Consider the following 20,451-nt stretch of genomic DNA (forward strand, 5'->3'; position numbering starts at 1 on the left):
TAGGACTGGCGAATAAGCTTGATGTTCTGCATTCCAGCTGATGAATCAACTGTTATCCTGTTCTGAAATGACTCTTCTGTTCCCCTGCAGATATCCCTCTGTTGAAGGAAGCATGAAGCCTGTGGCCCGCTATCAGCAGCAGCAGCAGCTCTTTTGCCTATCTGTCGCTACTGTCTGGAACTGACTGTGGCTATCTATTTACTTCCCGAAACTCTCCTCCGTTCTCCCAGCAGCCAGCAGAGAAAAGGGCTGGAACAGTGCTCAATTTCCTAGCAATCCTCCTACTGCTATTAGCATTTCCAAGCAAAGCCAACAACCAGTACGATTACAGCAAGAAGAGCAATGATGGACCCACATTCTGGATGAAACCAAGAAAGGCCAGATGCATTAAGTGGAAACATATTGACGTAAATTCTGTAGATCCTGTGAATAAAAGTAATTACTGAGTCAGGATTGTTTATCATACATATTACCATGGACTTGCCTCTGGCCCAGTGTAGTTATCTGTATTCCCACTACGAATAAGAGTTTTTTTTTTTTTTGTTTCCCAAAAAAAGCTCATCAGCTCTGTTCAGGATTTCTGTTGATGTTTTAAAAAAAAAAAAAGGAAAAAGTTTAAGCGGTGAATTTTGGCTCTTAAAGCTTTGGCGCTCAGACCGTCTTCCCGCTGTACTTCAGAAGTCGTGAGTCATGCCTGACTTCCTTGTGGCCCTCTGCAAATGCTGCATGTTGTTTTTCAGTTTAATGCTGTCACGGCACACTGAACGAAGCATGAATCCTCCTCTCTCTTTCTCTTGCCGTGAGTTCATCATCGCCGTCTGGCAAACGGATTATCAGGAGTGACAACCATGTCACAAAAGCTAAAAGCGGCGCGCTGCATTTCGTCGAGCACCATATCACAGCTACAAAAAGATCTGCTTCTCTATTTGTTCCCGTCCCGCTGCTGCCGTATCTAGACGCATGAGGGGGATCGATTGGTGCCTCGGCTGCGCATCTTACAGTTTTTGTACAAGGGGGGTGAAGTGAGAGAGGCCTGTTGTTGAACAAAGAAATTGAAGGGTTATCTAAACTTTAACGTTCTTATCAGTTAATTTTCTCCTCTCTGTATTTATTGTTTGTGTGTGACTGTTTGCTTTGAGTTGCTGAATCTGAGCGCGTGTATTTCTTTTTTTTTGTTTTGTTTTGTTTTGTTTTATGTAACCAGACAGGAGAGAACAGTCCTGATATGGTAGGCCTTGATACACCCCTTTCCTGGTTTGTATGTGGGCCGATCGAGACCGGCCTGACAACGCCCCAGTCTTTCATCATAGGAAAATATCCCTCCCAACACTTAAAAAAAAAAAAAGTCACATGGATGATCTAGCTTCACTTCTACCATTGTTTTTTTTTTCAACACAATGTGGGTATTATTTATCCGCTCTAAAGCTAGAAAACTTTCCCCCTCCCCTGTATGGCTGTAAATCGCCCCTATCCTTAAAGGAACTGGCTCTCATCCGTTTTCTTGCTGAAATAAACACTCTCCACTGTTGTAAAATTGTGGAAAACAAACTGCAACTGGTTGCAGTAAAATAAAGAGGAAAGAAATAAAAAGTTTGACAGCAATATACCCTCCATCACATCAGCTCAGTCCTCTAACACCAAGTGCAAATAAAAGATAGAAAACATGTCCTTCTGTTAGAATTCATCATCTGTTTTTTATTGACACTTGAAAAGCCTTGTTGCTTGAGTCAGTCACCCTGGAAACGGCATGGCTCAGGCCAACGCTGATGATTACTTTTTTTCTTAGCTTTGAAAACACACAAACTCACATGAAATCTAAAATATTTTCTTGTTTTCTTTTTTTGGGGGGTGGGGGGTGCTGTCTGTCTGTGGCTTCATAATTCATGCAAACAAAATGTTGCCTTAGATTACATTTTCTTTTCTTTTTAATATGTATAATCTTAAGCCTCCAAATTGATTGCTTTACAGTTTTTGATTTTTTTTTTCTCCAATTGCCTTACTCTATTTTTTTCTATTCTATGCATAAAACAGTTTTATTTATCAATGTGTTTTATTTCTGTTGGCAAAAGTAAAAGAATATCTCTGTCTGTCCCCCCACCCCCCCGATTACCACCAACTGTGATAAAGATTATAATTATAACAATGAGCCTAAAAGAACCTATATTTCATTGCCTTTTGGCTTCTTTTGCCGTAAGACTTAATGTTTTTAAGACGACTGGAGGGTTAAAAAAGTTTCTAAAAAGCACTGTTGTACGGTGTTTATTCCCCCAGAGATAACAGGTTCAAATGTCCCACCTGGATTCTTGATTTCCATGCTTTAAGCTTTGTTCTTTTCTCTCTGTACATGGCAGTGGGTGTGAAGATAGTAATTTAATATTTGTATAAAGTTTAATTTAATTTTACAGTCTGTATATAACTTTCTAATTAAAGCTTTCTTTCAAATGTGGAAGGTGTGGATTTTGTTCGGTGTCCTATCATTATTGTTTGTGCTAAAATACATTGAGCCAGTTGGATAAAGGTTCCGGGAACACATAATCTCTAAAAGTATTTTACATTGGCAGTGATTTCACTTCAACTACAAAACTGAATGAAGCTGCACGGTAACTCTGTAGGAGCTGCAGAGATCATCAGCTCAAGTGGGATAAAATGTCCACAGGATACTTTTTTATCCAGCTCCTCGGAAATATGACAAAAAAAAAATTAGAGAAGCCCTAAGAAATCTGATTTAAAGTTATTAATCAGCTACTGAGGGGAAAATAGCAGATACATGGTCATTAGATCAACATCATGCTTTTGGAAAGGAAAGCTGTTCAGGGTTGATGGTGAAGAACTTTTACGCTACATACAGGGAAATACTGGAAGAAAGATTGTTTTATATAAATACCTAGACCTGCAACAAAATGGTTTATTATAAAGGTCACCAACTCTGATACAAAATGATCTAAAAGACCAGAATTAATTTTTTAAGCTAATAAAGGTGCCCCTTAAAAAAAATCCAACCATTCTAGTAATCGGTGGAGCTCAGTTTTCAAACCTAGGATCAACTCTGATGAACACTGCAAAGCTAAACACCTGGCACCCCTTTTTACCTGCAGTCACTATTGAATATCACCAGAGAAAGGCGGCCTTTGGTCCTGATCCGCATCTCTAAACCAGATGAGCATTTGCAATATGAGTGGTTGATATTTGTAATTAACATGGGCAATCAAAGGGTTTTCAATTATCACCATAAAAATTCTACTTATATATAATTAGAATATCTTAAGGACAACTCTGAGCATAATTTTTATCAGACTGTCTTACAACAGTAAAGTGTTTTAAAAACATTTCAATATATGTTACAGCTTTCAATTACAGCGTTTGTCACTGAGTGACCTTCCAGGTTTTTATTGTGGTTTTTAAAGTAAATATTTCTAAATGCTCTGTGTTATTTGGCATGTCAAAATAATTGACACAAGCATGTGTCTGCATTTGATGTTGGCATTCTTTGCAGTCTTTTTTTTTTTTTTTAGAAATTACATTAGATAGACAAAATTAATAAATGTATTGTAATGTTGTTGAAATCCTAGATTTCTCTATAATTTTACAAAGGTTTGTAATTAATTCAACTTTATTGATCTTACATTGGAGAAATTTACCTCTGCACATAACCCATCCCCTTGGGGATCGTAGGGCACCATTGGGGGCGATTAAGGGTCTTGCTCAAAGAGCCAGAGTGGAGGTTATGGGAGTGGGTTTCGAACTCACAACCTCAGAATTCCTATGCTGTAACCACTAGGCCGCCACTCCCCACAGTTGGAGGTTTTAGTGCAAGCCAAACCACTGCAGGAGGCCCTTCCTGCCATCAGCATCTAACTGAACTATATGAAACAACTTGGTTAATTTAAGTTACATTTCATTTTTCTTTGGAATTATTTTTGAATTGGATGCTAGAATGATCCAGGCCTAAATACAATTGAGAAGCTGTAGCTTGGAGATTCACATTAACTCTTTGCTTTCCTAACCTATTCTTAGTAGCTTGTACTTTTTAAAATGATTTATTTCAGTGAACTCTATCGTGCCTTTCATATTTCATTGTCTGGAAGACACTGGTAGATATTAAGTTAGTTGTATTTTAGTGCCACCCAATGGTTAGAAATATAACTGCAGCAATTAAAATGTATTTCCGGGATTATGGCGTCACATTCGGAAGACTTCGGAAAGTCTTTCGACTTTTTCCGCGTTCTGCAGTCTCTGCTTTCGCAATAGGTCACGTGGTCTTTTTTTTTCCTTTCAAAAGGCTCCGCCCTGCAAGTGCACAGGCACCATTTTGTTTTATTCATCTTTGCAGTCGACGGTTGTAGAGATAGACTTAAAACAAAATAAGTAATAGCTGTGTGATTCACTAACGGTAAGTTCTTAAAGTTAAAATTATCTATTTTTTTCTAATAACAATTCTGCGTGGATAGCGGTAGCGCTATACATCGTTTTACCGTTATTTTTATGCATTAGCTTGTAGTACAGTTAAGGCCCAGTCGTTTACTAGCATATGTGCGGCAGTTGTTAACGGAAAAAAATGAAATAATAATAATGTTCTTATTTCCAGTTGATTAAACGAAACTTTCAGCATGAGCGGATGTCGTATATTCATCGGCCGCCTGAGCCCGTCGGCCAGAGAGAAGGATGTGGAGAGGTTTTTCAAAGGATACGGCCGCATTCGGGACATTGACCTAAAGAGAGGCTTCGGCTTCGTGGTGAGTCACCGCGATGGAAACTAGGTCACGACTAAATTGGCGCGTTGTGAGCTCAAGAGTATGTAATCATGGTTGGATTGAATTATCCTTAAAATTCCTCACGCATCCTGCTACTTATAAGTATTTTCTTGTGGTATTGTGGGGTTTTGTGCAGCTCATAAGAGCTTCTACTTAGATTGCTTAACCCCTAACACACACACTCGTTTTGCCAACTTAGTGAGGACCATGTATTTGACTCCCATTGACTTCCATTATTTTCAGTCATTTTCAACCCTTTATATGCCCTAAACCTAACCATTACCAATGCATACCTCACACTAACCAATTGACACCTTAACCCCTAAACCTACCCATTAGAAAAATAGCAAGTGAGGATCAGCAAAATGTCCTCACTTTGCAACAACTGGGCCTCAATTTGATGGTGAAATTGGAAAAATTGCCCTCACTCTGAGGTCTAGAAGGGTACACACACACACACACACACATCTGTTCTCTACATGAAGCACCACCCTGACATTTCCCATAAGTCAAAAAGAAAAAGTTCCCAGTTCAGACCTCCCTAGGGAACTCAAACATTGCGTGTTGTCAGTTTTTACTTTTTTAAACCATGTTGCCACAGTTTTGGTCTCCTGACCAGGGGCTGAGCTAGATTGGGGGGCCAGGGGTGGCCATGGCCACCCTACCATTTTTCCCCCCCCCTCTTATATAGATGGTGGCTGCAGTAATACACTCAAGTAGAATATTAATAATCTTCATATATTCACAATTTCTTGACAACAAAAACACTGGTTATTATGTGGTTAATGTGGTTATGCACATCAATATACTAACATTAAAGATGATAAATACAGAATTCTTGCTCTTTTCAGAACTAGATTTTGTCTTATGGGGTAAAGAAAATATGTGTTTATGCAAGTCATCTAGGAGTCTTCAGTGAAATCATAGTAGGCTATTTTAATAAAAACTTAATAAGCAATTTATGTAGATGTTAGTACTTATAAATATAAATTTTATGCAGAATGATTATTGATAAAAGTATGTAGGTAGGTAATGACAATGGAAAAAATGTTTTCCCCAGATCTCAAACCTGAAACAATTTTATCCATTATACCTTTTATCTAGAAAGCATGGATGTTTAAATATATGCGTCCATTTGTTTTGAAAGGCTGTAGGAAAGTGTAGTTTGTCTTTATTTAGAAAATATGGATGTTTTGCTCGTTAATTTTCCTGTTGGACCTGTAGATTGACCGTGAGGTTCTGGCACTGATCCACTATCGGCCACCCCTCAGTGTACACTGGGTATTGCCTGGCCACCCTTTTAAAAAGGTTCTGGCTACGCCTCTGCTCCTGACTATCTGATAAATGACTACATCTGATATTCTGTAGGAGTTTGACGATCCCAGAGATGCTGAAGATGCTGTTTATGAACTCGATGGAAAAGAGCTGTGCAATGAAAGGTGAGGTTTTCACACTTTTTAAATACATTTGTTGTGTTCTATTCCATGTACACCCTGTTCTTTCACACCATGATAGATTACTACCTTTGAACACTTTAGAAAAAGACTTGTAGTCCTTAAAGGCAACACTGAATAGTGCATAAGGAAGTGAGATTAAAATCATGTCCGGTTTTGATTATTATTATTTTTTTTTTTGTTACAAATTAAAATCTGAAAATTGTATCCATTTCCCCTGCTTCATGCTTTACAGTCAGCTGCCTTCAAATATGGCTGCTGCTCATATTTAATCTGAAAAAAAGTTGCAGTTTTATACCCTTTTATCAGCTGTTTATATCTGACAAAAGTAGAAGTGAGAAGGGATTTGAGTAGAAGTAAAGTAATTGGTAAAAACTACTCAAGTACTGAATAAGGAATTTATTATCATAATTTAAGAACAATGTTATATGCAAATTCTGGTGTTTCGAAGAATGAGAATTAACATGCAATAATTATACATTAATATTCATAAGGAACACTTCAAGATGCATTGAGATAAGAAACCTAAAAAATTAATGTATGTTTAGCTACAGTGTACTGTTATTCACAGACTGAGCAGATGGAAAAGAACATCAATAAGTCATTGTGTAATTCTCTAATACTGACAGTTGTGGCCAAAACAAAAAACTGTAGCCCTCTTCTTTAAACAAATAATAACATAACATTACTGAATATGGGTAACAAAAATCAACAACAAAGGGATAACATGTAAAGTTGACAAATGAGTGACCTAAACTTAAACATAAACAGAGTTTCCGCTGGCAATAACTGATTGGAGGATCCCTAATATAAAGGGCCACAGCTAGAAATATAAAATCTAATCATAGTCCCCACTCTGCAAACCTGGTCTGTATTAGATGAAAGAAATCAATTAAAGGTCCAATTTTAACATTGCCAGCATGTACTTGAGTCTGCAAGTGTGCAAATATTCCAAGCATGAACCAAAGGTGATGTACAGATCTAAAAGTAAGACCTTTTAGGGGGTATAAATGCAGCCTACCCTTTGTTCTGTTTCATAATTCTATGTTTCATTTATTTCTTTAACACTTTATGCTCTGATCAAGATTTTGGTTTAAGTTTAAGGGTTGTGTATAATTTTTATGGCCAAGCTCTTATTTGCAACTAAAACTTCAGACACACAGCTGTTTAGTTTTTGTTTCTTCTGAACCAACATTCCATTTTAATCACAGAGTCACCATTGAACATGCTCGTGTGCGCCTGCGGGGTAGCCGTGGACGAGGAGGTGGCGGTGGAGGAGGACGCTTCTCTGACCGCTATGGAAGAGGTTCCCAGAACAGTCGGAGGTAAACAGAGGAATTGAGCAGCCTTGCTTATTTGGCTTTGGGGCATTGGGCAACATTTTTAAAGCTTTATATCTGCTTCCAGCCGAAACCCTCCTCCAATGCGCACCGAGAACCGTCTGATTGTGGAGAACTTGTCCTCCCGTGTGAGCTGGCAGGTTGGTGTTGCCTTTTAATTTCACAGCTTTTACAAATGATACCACCTGCATTTATCTGATTCCAACAATACACATAACATTTTAGTATTGGCTGCTAAAAACATACTTTAAAATTAAATTGTAATATCAGACTTAGCTGGATCAGTTGGTTTTAGTAAAACTGTGATATTTTTTTATTGAAGCCCAGTTTTATTTCAGAATGAAAATAAAAATCTGAATTTTTTTTATATGCAGTTAAATAAAACACAAAGAAACAAAACACCAAATTTATTGTTTTCAAATTTTAACCAATTCTCCACCCCTTTATTTGCCAGCTTTGACTGTTGTGTCATGTGGAAGAGCTCGCTTATGGTGGATTAAACCCCTTCTGGGTCCTTCTGTCTGGGTTGAGCCTGTGCTGTCAGCCAGTGTGTCCTACTCCTAGTTGATGCCTGCTGGTCATGTGAGCGCTCGCTCCACACTAGAGGCGCTGGCGGCCCTTCGCTCGCTCGCAACGCCTGCTGTGTGGTTGAGGGCGAGAGAGAGGAAACAGAGTTGGCAGAGAGAAAGCAGAGGAGAGAGCGAATCGATGGTGGTGGCGTATTGATCGATGGTTCGTTAATTTGAGGGGCTTCGATCGATCGATATCCCCCCTTCCTTCCTTCCCCCCTGTGGTGTCCCCGCACATCGTGAGAGACAGAGTGTGAATTCCTCCCAGGTGCCCGTGGATATAATCTGCTGTTATCCTGGTAATGGTGGGCTCGGAGAGCCTGCGGCCCACCTCAAAGGGTATCGCTCTCAGGTAGTAGTTTCCTCTCTTCCACCCTGTTCACTCTCTTTACCGAGGTGGGGTGCCGAGATGGGGCGGTCCCGGCGCCGAGCACCTGTGCCCTCCCTGTCGGGGGAAAAAGGGGCTCTTGGTGCCAGATGCTGCCAAGTTGATGAAGATGGTGATCATCTCTGTAGTTTAAAGGAGCGATGAGTTCAAAGACCTCAATGCTGTTGGAATAAACCGACCTTTTGCTGCAGTGATCCTTTACAGGAAGGGTTCACATTACATTTACTGCATTGTATTTCTTATTTTCTTTTTGTACTTATAATCTTATGCTAACAGCACCGAGTCGGTAAACAGACATTCAGTGTCTTGAACTCATCCTGTTTAATTGCTGTAACCTGTGTAGTTCTGAGACTCTAACAATCTCTCCCTTTGAGTAAATCAGTTCATGTCTCAGCTGTGCTTGTTACTCTCCAAACCCTTCCGAAATCTTACCTGAGTTTGCATGTGTAGGACCTGAAAGATTTCATGAGACAAGCTGGAGAGGTGACATTCGCAGACGCACATCGCCCAAAACTCAATGAAGGGTAAGACCACAGCTGTCATCTAGGCGTGATGTGTCACTGCTGAAGAGTTTATACGTGAAAGGTAGTCTATTCTAAAAGCTTTTTTAAATTTCTTTACAGGGTGGTTGAGTTTGCCTCTCACAGTGATCTGAAAAATGCTATGGAAAAACTTTCTGGAAAGGAAATCAATGGAAGGAAAATCAAACTCATTGAAGCTGCCAAAAAGAGGTGAGTCTCCTGCATAAGGCACAACTAGAAGCTTTATAATGATGCTTCAGCGGCGGGAAAAAAAATTTCTTTTGAATTCCTTAAAATTAAGCAGCATTCTGAATTAGTTTTTTAAAGAAAAATGTAAATATTTTTTGGAAATTGGCCCCCCATAATAATTAATTTTTCAGCTCTAACTTTCAATTGTTTCTAATTCTTTTTTCTTTATTCTTTGCAGGTCAAGAAGCCGTTCCCGCTCGGACAGCTCTTCCCGCTCTCGCTCCCGTTCCCGCGGTCGCTCCCAGTCCCGTGGCCGCTCACAGTCCCGCGGCCGCTCCCAGTCACGCTCTCCCAGACGTTCCCGAAGCCCCGCCAAGGCCCACCACCATTCCCGCTCCCGTTCTCGTTCCCGCTCCCGTAGTGGCACGCCTGCACGCGGCGCCTCATCGCCAAGCCCCAAATCCAAGGAGCCCAACAAGCGCTCATCCAAGACTAGCAAATCTGTAACTCCGTCCTCGCCTCCGCCGGCTCAGAGGGCCTCCAGATCCCGTTCTCGGTCGAGATCCCGTTCACGTTCCCGTTCTCGCTCCAGGTCTCCTCGTTCCCGCTCACCTCGCTCCCGCTCACCTTCTACTGACAGTCAACGCTAACTTGGTAAAAATCCGCAGTAGAAGCAACTAGGAGGGGTTGGTTGAGGCAAACTCCCGTTGCCTCCTTTGAATACGGAGAGATGAATTTTCTTCAAGCAAATTTAGTTTTTGTTTGGATTGTTCTTGTGACTGTCCTCAAGTTTTGTCTTTTTGTTTTTACCAACACATTAACGGTGATAAAGAAATTCATTTGAATTTTTTTTCTCTTTACAATTTTTTTTTTTTGTTTTCTTATCGATTGGCAGATTATTTCCAGAATGCTTTGTGTTGCCTCAGCTCTAGAAATCGATCCATTCAAGAGTTATGACTCAGCAGTTTAGTTGATAAAATAGTAAAAGGAGCTACCGTAACATCCAGGTTACAGATCCTTAATAAAAAAAAAAACTAAAAAAAACTTTAAAATGGCTCGAACTATCGGACCCTGACTTTTTATTCCCCTCTTTTTTTCTGCATCAGTGGAATATTCACATCCTGCCTCCTTGTGCAGGATTTTCCTCCTTTCCCATCCACCTGCAGCTGTCGAAGCTTGCACAAAACACATGTTCATGCTTCTGTTTTAAGGCAATGAAACCTCAGATTTGTGCTTAAAGCTGAAACACGAATAGGCCTGGCATTGGCAGCTTCCGTACCATGCTCACATCTGTACAGTTGGACATTTCTCTGATTAAAACCTGTAAATTAACTTCATGTATGCTACAGTTTTAATGGGTTCACTGTTTGATAATTTTGTACAGAGGCAAAACTTTTGAGGAAGAAGCTAACCGTTCAGTTGCACTCTGTAAGTGATCATGTTGCTTCCTGGAGTGATGTTTCTTAAATCAGGAGTTTATGTACATACTGCAGCCTTCTGTTAAGTGTTAAAGTATACATGTTACCGCTAGGGTACCTTGGCAGATGTTTTGTGGGTGATGAACAGGTGATCCGAGGGAAAGGTTTTGGGTTTTTTTGTACATGAGGATTTTTATTTTCAGTGAACATAGATGTTTGTATGGTGTATTGAAAATAGACTTGATGAATAAAACAATTTTATTAAACCCTGAATCATCTTTATTAGTGTACTATGACATTTACAAAACCTTATTCCACTTGTTTTACAGTTTAGAATGTGTAATGGCATCAGTGCCTCGATCAGGCCGTCTCTTCTGATAAATCCTTCAGCTTTTCTTCTGTCAATGTCTGCTGGTAATTCTCTGTAGATGGAGATGCAGATCTGTTAGTACGGGTATATTTTTCACTTCCTGTTTCTGTGGAAAGCGGGTTGAATTTAATGCTGCATATGAATATTCTAAATCTGAAGTAAAAAAAAATGGCAGGGCGATATGCAATTAAACTTTTGTCACGATATTGGGTTATATCATTGTGATACTAATAAAGTTGACAATAAAAAATAAAAACACTTCAATCTTAACTGTATGGCTGGGACCGGTCACTACAGCAAACAGCCGCCAAATTATTACTCTTGAATAATCACATTTAGCTTCTTTAGGACACCAGATATATATCCAAGCATCTAGAAACTGCTTAATATTCTTCAAATTTGCTAATGCCCTTATGGAAGAAAAAAAATATAATCTAACAGAATTTTTAAGAGTTCAAGAGTTTTTAAATTGTCAGTGATTATAATTTATTTAAACAAATCAATAAAGAACTTCTAATCTCGATTAAAACTTCTCATGATAGGAGCGTGCAGGTGGCACAGTGGTTAGTGCACAAGACCCATATATGGAGCCCTTAGTCCTCAACATGGGCGACCCGGGTTCGAATGTGACCTTTGGTGCTCTCCCACATGTCTCTCCCCTCTCATACTGTCAGAAAAACAAGCCACTAGTGCTGTAAAAACTCAACAAAAAAAAAAACGTATAAACATAAATGCCCACTACTATTCTCCATGGCGTCTGTAGTCACTGTTATAACCAGTACTACATTGATATTCACAGCACAGAGACATCTTCTAAATATAAATAGCCCCTAAACAACTAATATTATCCAACATGCAAAAGAAAAGAAATGTGAGAAAGTAAAAATGTTTAACTGCTGTTGATGCAAGTTAAATGCAAAAGTCTGATACAGATTGTCACTTAATTGCATCTTTTTGGGGTATTCGAGCTGAAATGTAGGTCTTGGAAATAGAAAATCTGGACCTCCAAAGACAAATGAAATGTCGCCCTTGATGCAGGGCTATATGTATGTGTGGATTTGGCCTTTTCCAGAGAATATGGTATTGATGGTATGGAATTTATTATTAACCAAATCCTTTGTAACCTGTGTGAAAAAATAACCTTCAAAGGAGTACAGTAGGAACCATTCAAAATGTCCCCACTTCCCTTGATGGCCCCATGGTTGGTCTCCTACAATTCCTTTTTAAACATCAGTCTTTGTAAAAAACTATTCTTTCTCTCATGATTTGTGGACATTAAAGAGGAACACCGTTTGTTTTTTTTACATTGGGCCCTTGATTTTACGTTATTACATCATGTTCTACTCACCCATATTAGATTTGTGTCATTTCGAGCTGTTCTGAAGATATTCCGTTATGTTATATCCAAGTAACGTCTTCCTATGGGCAACGACTTGAAGGCCAAAAATAAACTGTTCATAATGTATTCTTTATGGTACATTCATAACATGTAGGCGAATCACTGTCGCCCAGACATCCGGGGTTATATTTTTTATATTTATATTTTTTTTAAAACAGAGCAGAGCGTGTATGACATCATCCGTGCGCCGGACTGGAGTTGTGACAGGCAGACTGGGCCACAGGCGGCTACGCTCTACCCCTTATATCCATTCGGCTAGCTGATCTGAATCGCTTAATTCCATTTTGAGAGCGAGATCATCTGTGGTAGTAGCACTAGACATCTTCCAGGCATGTGAGTAAAACTAGCAGCAGTTCAGCGGACAGGATGAATGAATGGTAGTCTGCGCACGTGGATGACGTCATACACACTCCGCTTTGTTTTTAAAACATATAAATATAAAAAATATAACCGCGGATGTCTGGGGGACAGTGATTCGCCTACATGTTATGAATGCTGGCGTACCATAAAGAATAAATTAGGAACAGTTTAGTTTTTGCCTTCAACTCGTTGCCCATAGGAAGACGTTCCTTGGATATAACCTAATAGAATATCTGCAGAACGGCTCCAAATGACACAAATCTAATATGGGTGAGTAGAACATGATGTAATAAGGTAAAATCAAGGGCCCAATATAAAAAAAAAAAACGGCGTTCCCCTTTAAGATCTAAAGAGAAGCATTATTTCCTGGTCAGACCCTAATTCAGTAAAGGGTGGAGTCAAGAGTTAAAAAAAAATATGCAAAAGCAAGAACATTTTGAATGGCTGCTACTGTAGATGGCCTACCAAATTTGCTCCAAGAGCCCCTTAACAACCTTTCTAGAAAATCACAAAGACTTTAGGATGCATGATCGATGAATTTATATACTTTGTTCTCTTCTCAGAGAATATTGAAGGTTTATTTTTGCCAGATCAGCAGCTCCAGTCTTCAACTTTTGTATTTATAGAGATGTAAAGAAGCAGAGAACCAGGGATCAGCATACCTTCTATAGAAAGTACCGGTATATCCTCTCTAATAGATTAGAGATACAAAAAAAAAAAAACAAGCCTACTGTAAAACAAGGTCAGTCTCACCTTTTTTATTTCTTGCAAACCGTTGGTAACACCTGAACACAAGGATCAGCACTGCTGCCTCAGTCAGCTGGAAGGTTGCGTAGACCAGGGGGAACAGGTACATGGGGCCAATCACAGCTGGGGGAAAGGCTACCTTCAGTATGGTGGCACACAGTTGGATGTTCTGACAGCCAGTTTCCATAGCAACCGTCCTTCGCTCTCTGAGGGTTGGGGTAGATTTATACATAAATCATGAATGTATGTAGAGAAAGGTTCATGGTTTAATGCATAACTGATGCAGTATCAGCAATATTACCTTACAAGCACAACCTGAGGGTGTAATTTATATTTTTTCGTTTTTTTTCTGATAGACCAACAAAGAAAAGCATAAAGTGAAGTGGATAGAGAATGATAAAACACTTAAATTATTTCAGATAAACATCTAAAGAGAAGTGGTTTGAATTTTAAGTTTAGTATCTTTTGTTGTCACCTTTTAGCTTCAAGTCTTTTGATGTTTTGTACATCTTAGCGCTCTAATTTTTGCTTATTTAGAGTTGCTCAGGTAGCATCTGGGAACATTAGTTTTTAACCCCTTACACCGATTCTCCGACAGAGTTTGGACTTTGCTGGGTCAGTCCAACATGTAAAGCCTACATGCTTTGATCTAAAGCTTTTCTTTGTCTGCCTGGTTGCTTGTTTCAGGCCTGCAGGAAATTCCCCGCTGTCAAAGAACATTGAATCCTTGAAAAGGTTTTCTCCTGGGCTTGCTCTGTGCAGGTCTAGTAAAAATCCCAGCTTTGTGGAATGCATGAAGGTTTGACATGAACCATCTAGGCCTCTTAGATTTTTCTATGATAGTTCTGGCCTGACATCTGCAGTGCTTTTTATTGTTTTTGATGCTGTTTGGACACTGTGGCTCTTTAACAAACTTTAGTAGAGTAAATACCACTACATCAGATACCCAGTTTTATCTATAAAAGGATTTGATCCATCTAACTTCCTATTTATGTGCTGCCCTGTGTTGATACAAATTAAAAGTTTTGGGTCTGCAGCTGCAAAATGTGGAATGTTAAATATTCGTAGCCTCTTGAGGACTTACCGCTGGTTGAGTCTGAAGATAGAGGAGATGATGTAACCAAAAGAGTAGCCAATAAGAGGCATGAGGGCACCGATGGACATGAGAGGAGGCGAGAGGACATTAAGGAGGGAGCCTCTGATTTCAACGCTGGAGATGATGCCAATCACAACAATGGAAATCATCAAAACGCCCAGGCCCACCTGAAAACAGATGACAGTTTTTTTCTTTTTAGACTTTTTTTCAAAATTAATATTACGGATTGTTATCAAAGTTTTCTGCAGTGTTAGTTAGCACCACTGACCTTTGTGATTATCCTTGAATACTTTGGCCGGAAGTAGTTGATTAGGATGCCGAAGCCGCATGGCACCAGAATTAGGACCAAGGATATAATGATGTCCACATAGGGCACTGCTTTCTGGAGGTTGGAGAAGCCCTGGCAGTACAGGTAAAGCATCAGAGGCATCATTCCCAGAGCCATCAGCGTGGAGAAGGAGGTCATCACAATGCTGAGGGAATCAAAAATGCAATTTCAAAATATTTAAATCACTTTTTTTGTCTTTATTCAAGATTCATTTTGCTGGATTCTAGTTGGGTAATATTTAAAAAAAAATTATATTATATATCGATTGAATATGTGCAGCTGATGCCCTGCACAAATCTTATCATTTTAGTTCAATTTCATAAAACTCAGATCAGATATTCATAAAGTATTACATTAAAAATGTCCACATCTGTAAGAAAAATAACATTTCTGATTTTTGCTTTAAAAATAGCCCAACAAAGCCTGGGTAGTCAAAAAAATGAACAATAACAAATATATACATATGTATGTATGTATGTGTGTGTGTATGAACAGTCCTTGTGAAGATTTATAGTTTGTTCTGACTGCTTAATTTTCTTCTTAGTTGTAATGACCCTGAAATCCTCTAGGAGCCGCCAGAGAGGCTTATATATATGACAGATTTTCTTTTCTCTGATTAATGAGGCAAACTTTCAGGTTGGTATTGTTAGACAGTTTATTGCCCCCTAAGATTGCATAACAGCTGTAGTAGTTGTAATTTTCTATCTAGACAGTATGGCAGGTTAACCAAGAAAGACAAAATGAGGAAGTTTCATTTTGTGTCTTATCTGTAAACACAAAATATTAATGGAAAATTAACAAAAACACAATATAATCAGTAAGATTGAAATGACATTAGTGCAAAGAACTACTGTAGCCATGGCTAACATAAATAACCTAGTAAGATATATAGGATTTAAAATAAAATTATTTCTCTTTGAGCATATAAATGTTGCTCATTCAGAACGAACTGAGAAGTTTCAGGAAACTGTCTTTGCTGTAAGATGTTTTCCACTTTATTCTCATTATTGTGGCCTTAAATGGATGATTTAAAGCTTTTTTCTAACAATGTATTATTTATTTGATCGAAATGTAGTACACACGTAAATATTTATTACCATTTGCTTTTAAACTACTGAACCTGATACTCTTTCCACCACAAAATGACTTATTTTAAGAAAATTTAAATATCTTTAAATATTTACACTTTTTTTTGTATAATTTTAAAAAGTTGCTAAAAACTATTGATTTATAGATAAATCTGAATAAATAATTCATAAGAAAAATGAACGGTGATTCATTTTGTAAAGAAAAGTTGGAATATTTTCCAAAAAGTGAGTAAAATCTTAACCCAAAATATGTTCTTCTCACACAACATGCAGTTAAGTTCAGAAAATGCTGTATAGGAAATATATTTTGAGTAAATAAATTATATATTTTTTTTTTTATCACAGTTTAACATCTTATTAAATCTCAGATTCTTCCAAATATATATATATATATATATATATATATTTTATCTCAGGGGGATTTTACATAAAGGTTTTTTAATCCCTTTTGTTTTTTTTTACATTAAAGAGTTGTCAGGACTGATCTAATTTTAGATTCTAAATATTAATAAACAATAATCTTTATACTTTTGAAGCAGTCGGATTGTGCTGCACGGATAAATGTTATGTTAAGTGAGAAGCCGTGAAACACGTAATCCCACAAAGAAGAAAATCATTACATGTTCTCTTTGGTTAAATGAATGTGGCTGAGTTGAGACAGATTATTAAAGCTGCTTTCAGTGACAAACTGACATCAAGTCCTAAAGCAAATGGATATGTGATCCTCTAATCTAGAATTATCTAAAATATTACAAACACTGCTGATGTTAAATTAGTCTGTCATTTAAAAACTGTTGACTTTTCTTTTCTTACTGCTTTGCTGGTAATTAATCTATGACATTTCCAGGTCAGATAAGATCAGCAGACATCAGATGGAGCTGGAATGTCCTGCACTACATGCCGCCATAAAATCTACGCCTGTGCCTTTCATAGAAAAGGACAAACACATGGGGGTGAAAGATGTAGCTGATGACTGTAAAGGGTTCTGTTGACATCAGATTATGATAAAATCCAGGATTTATTACCAGACTGAGGCTGCCCTGTAGGTCATTCAACTCTAATAATGTATTTTTTACAGGATGTACACTGATTATCAGCTGTAGTGCCATGAAAACAATTGTTTCAATGTGTGCTGAGGTTGTTATTTCCAATTTGAACGTCAGTTCGTTAAAAAAAAAAAAAAAACAGTTTGTAAAATTGGGATTATGTCTAATAATGAATATCATTTCTGATGTGAATTCAAAGCATAGAAAGAATCTTTCTGTACATAAAGTGTCTCTGTGATGATGTTTTTCAAGTTCGCCAAATCGGAAAAAGAAAAAAAGAAAGAGAGGCTAAGTTCAAATGTTACATTTTCTCCCCCATGTTTAAAATGTCCTATGGCTGGTGAAGGATCTGGGTACCTAAGGTTCATGTCTCCCCTGAGAGCGAGTGCCAAAATGTTGGAGAGGGCTCCTCCAGGACAGCAGCCACAGATCAGAATCACCACAGCTGTGGTTTCAGGCAGCTGGAAACCCTGCAACACAACAACACAGGTTATCTGCAGAAAAATGTTAATCAGCAAAATAAGTTGCTTAATGACCAAGCAGGCGAACTTACACAGGTCATTCAACTCAATATATATATATACACTTAGCGACATAGCCTTTGGTTCATTAATCTGTCTGTGAAAGACTCATAAATAATAAAAAAGAACATGGTGGTCATCAGAGAATATAAGTTGTGACAATATTAAAGTAGGACAACATACAGGGCGTTACCATTCTGGTCACAAAGCCTTGTACCAAGATTCCTCAAATCATTTTAAAGATAATGTAAAATAGCACAAGAGAAAATTTCATGATCTTGGCACTGAGGACTGCCTTAATTACTCATTTCATTCAACTGCTTATGTCTGCACAGTTTCTCATTACCATTAATCTGATCAACCTGCTTCTGCCTCTATTTAACTAGCTCTCTAACCAGTCATCAGTGCCAGATTATTCTCAAGCTGGTGGTGAGAGTGTGCCAGCGTTACATTAGTGATTTTGATCCTGACCTGTTCTGCCTCTCAACCACTGAGCCCACATGTTCCTGCCTGATCTGTTTTAACCTGCCTGCTTCCAGTCGTCAGTGCCAGATCATTCAAGCCTTTGGTGAGTTTTCTAGCACACCTGATTGAGTTCTAATTGCCTTATCCTGACCTGTTCTGCCTTTGGACCTCTGAACCTGACTGTTTCTGTTCTGATCTGTTTACCTGACCTGTCTTCAGACTCCTACTGGATTCTGCCTTGATTACTGGGTCTTCTGTTCTGAGCCTTGACAAGAAATGTTCAAACATTAAAAATGTATCCTGCAGAGAAAACGTCCACGTTTCAAACCTCAGACGTTATCACACTAAACCCAAACACTTCTATAGAACTACTTCAAGAAGCAGCCAAACCTTTAGTATCTAAATGAACACAACAGTATTTTGTTGAACCTTTATAGATTTTTCTTTAAAGTAGATGATGGCACAGCTTTAAACACCAGACTGCTACAAGGCTTTCTATAGACTCCAAAGAAATATTGCTTCATTTTGCTAAATGCTGTTGATTATATACAAGGAATAGTTTGATTAAATTGAGTGGATTTAAAAATATTGACAACATTTTTTGTATGTGTTAAAGATGTTCCGCAGAATCCCAAGCAAAAAATCGACAGCTGTATGGAGTTCGTACGAACCGGGAAGAAATGCCTTTACTCAAGTTGGGCAGAAATAACTGTAACATTGTATCTTTAACAATATAATACATTTTTTTTCCTACAGGGGTGACCCTTTCTCTACGGAAATTGAAGGCAGAAATTAAATCATGATAATTTGTTGGATAAGGAAACACAAATAAAGAAAATCTCACCTAGTGCTGCTTATTTATCTATCCAGGGTTACAGAAGTATAATTGTCTTATTGATATCTGGTTTATTAGGCAGATTATCTGCTTTGATAGTGCTTGTATTCCCTGATAAACAAACATGATGTGTAATTTTATTATCTTAGTTATCTTAATAGGAGTGATGGGTAATAATACCTCAGTTTCTATACCTGTGTTTTTTGTGTGTGACTAAAATTAGCTCCAAATAAATAAATGTATCTTGTTTTTTGCCTCTTTCAGCCAGCTGAAGAACAGAGTGCAGCAGCAGATGTTCAAAGAAAATCTCAGTCTTACTCAGAAATTATCCCACACTGTAGTACTTTCTCTGGCCTTTCATTAGCAAGGACTTTCAAACTTAGGGATGGTATGGCAGAAACTGGGTTGGATTATTTCAAAACTTACTTTTAGTGAAGGCATTTGGTTTAATCTGACCTGAAAGTGCCTTTGAGGTTCTTGTGCATAGCAAAAAGAGGGAAAGATTTGACTCCTTTTTTTTCTTTAAATATTTAAGGAATATATTAACATAATCAAATCTAAATCTTCATTTAATGACATAATGATATAACATAACCTGAAAATTAGTTTTTCTGTTATGATCAATTATCAGCTGATAAAAGCTCACATAAAGTCTACAAGCCTGCAAAGGATGCTACCTGGTGAATGAGAAGATTTGATTTTGTATTATTTTTCTGACTTGAACAACAGTACAAACCTTGGCCAAGCAAAAAGCTGTGAGAGGCATGATGCCGTACTGGGAAAGAACTGCAATGGCCACACCTTTAGGTTTCAGTATGTGGTCCTGGAAAGAAACAGAGTACAGAAACACGAATGCCTGTCCTGATATACAGGAGAGTTTCCTTTAAAACAGAAAGTTTTTGATGATACTAGCGTACCTTGATCTTGGTCACCTCCATGGTGCATCCCAGTGAAACCATGGTGATGAACAGCACGATGATCATTAGTATATTGATGGTTTTGTCCATCACTGGTGACAGAAGATATGGGTACAGCAAGCTGGTGTTGGCAGCTGTCAGGTTGGATGTGAAGCCATCATTTTGATTAAAGTCTGAGCCGGAAAACTGACTCTCTGTGTTGTCCATGTCAAGATTATCCTGGAAACCAATAGAGAGATTGGACTGGTGAATCAGAGGTTGAATTAGAAGTTTAATCTTATCCTGCATATATATTATCTTTGTAGTATTGATAATTCAGGATGAACTAGTATGATATGCAGCAGCATTTCCCTCTAAATAAAACAAAGCATTGCTATAATCTTCTATAAATTTGGACTTGTTTGAATCAAACTGATAGATTCTGCTTCAGTGTTTGCCCACTGGTATTTAGCGACACTACCATTCAAAAGTGTGGGATCACGTTGAAATGTCTTTATTTTTGAAGGAAAAGCACTGTACTTTTCAATGAAGATAACTTTAAACTAGTCTTAACTTTAAAAAATACACTCTATACATTGCTAATGTGGTAAATGACTATTCTAGCTGCAAATGTCTGGTTTTTGGTGCAATATCTACATAGGTGTATAGA

General features: G+C 38.1%; 3 protein-coding genes across 3 annotated transcripts in view; 2 read left to right on the forward strand and 1 right to left on the reverse strand.

Moving 5' to 3' along the window:
• susd6 (sushi domain containing 6) overlaps positions 1-1,657 on the forward strand; it is a 30,855-nt gene extending 29,198 nt beyond the window's left edge. Inside the window, exon 7 of the mRNA XM_015388870.1 lies at positions 91-1,657. Within this exon, the coding sequence (XP_015244356.1) occupies positions 91-116 (26 nt within the window). The 3' untranslated portion in view covers positions 117-1,657. The remainder of the gene's footprint in view (positions 1-90) is intronic.
• Positions 1,658-4,262: 2,605 nt separating this feature from the next.
• LOC107093669 (serine/arginine-rich splicing factor 5-like) lies at positions 4,263-10,240 on the forward strand. Its single transcript, XM_015388868.1, has 8 exons — positions 4,263-4,390; positions 4,586-4,733; positions 6,120-6,190; positions 7,417-7,530; positions 7,613-7,685; positions 8,953-9,026; positions 9,126-9,233; positions 9,451-10,240. The coding sequence occupies exons 2-8, from the start codon at positions 4,608-4,610 to the stop codon at positions 9,860-9,862; spliced, it is 978 nt and encodes a 325-aa protein (XP_015244354.1). The 5' UTR covers positions 4,263-4,390; positions 4,586-4,607; the 3' UTR covers positions 9,863-10,240.
• Positions 10,241-10,676: 436 nt separating this feature from the next.
• On the reverse strand, positions 10,677-20,009 carry slc10a1 (solute carrier family 10 (sodium/bile acid cotransporter), member 1). Its single transcript, XM_015388867.1, has 7 exons — positions 19,803-20,009; positions 19,622-19,708; positions 17,422-17,534; positions 14,871-15,075; positions 14,591-14,769; positions 13,513-13,712; positions 10,677-11,052 (listed from the first exon to the last, which is right to left on the reverse strand). The coding sequence occupies exons 1-7, from the start codon at positions 20,007-20,009 to the stop codon at positions 10,991-10,993; spliced, it is 1,053 nt and encodes a 350-aa protein (XP_015244353.1). The 3' UTR covers positions 10,677-10,990.
• Positions 20,010-20,451: the final 442 nt, after the last annotated feature.

Source organism: Cyprinodon variegatus, unplaced genomic scaffold (genome assembly GCF_000732505.1).
Source record: "Cyprinodon variegatus isolate N-32 unplaced genomic scaffold, C_variegatus-1.0 Scaffold439, whole genome shotgun sequence".
NCBI classification, from domain to species: domain Eukaryota; kingdom Metazoa; phylum Chordata; class Actinopteri; order Cyprinodontiformes; family Cyprinodontidae; genus Cyprinodon; species Cyprinodon variegatus.

Coding starts and splice junctions, on each gene's coding strand:
- LOC107093669 (XM_015388868.1), top strand. CDS start 4,608: ATGAGCGGATGTCGTATATTCATCGGCCGCCTGAGCCCGTCGGCCAGA. Junction 6,191..7,416: donor AAAGAGCTGTGCAATGAAAG/GTGAGGTTTTCA, acceptor TTTTAATCACAG/AGTCACCATTGAACATGCTC. Junction 9,234..9,450: donor ATTGAAGCTGCCAAAAAGAG/GTGAGTCTCCTG, acceptor TATTCTTTGCAG/GTCAAGAAGCCGTTCCCGCT.
- slc10a1 (XM_015388867.1), bottom strand. CDS start 20,009: ATGGACAACACAGAGAGTCAGTTTTCCGGCTCAGACTTTAATCAAAAT. Junction 19,709..19,802: donor TGGAGGTGACCAAGATCAAG/GTACGCTAGTAT, acceptor GTTTCTTTCCAG/GACCACATACTGAAACCTAA. Junction 15,076..17,421: donor AGGGGAGACATGAACCTTAG/GTACCCAGATCC, acceptor TGATTCCCTCAG/CATTGTGATGACCTCCTTCT.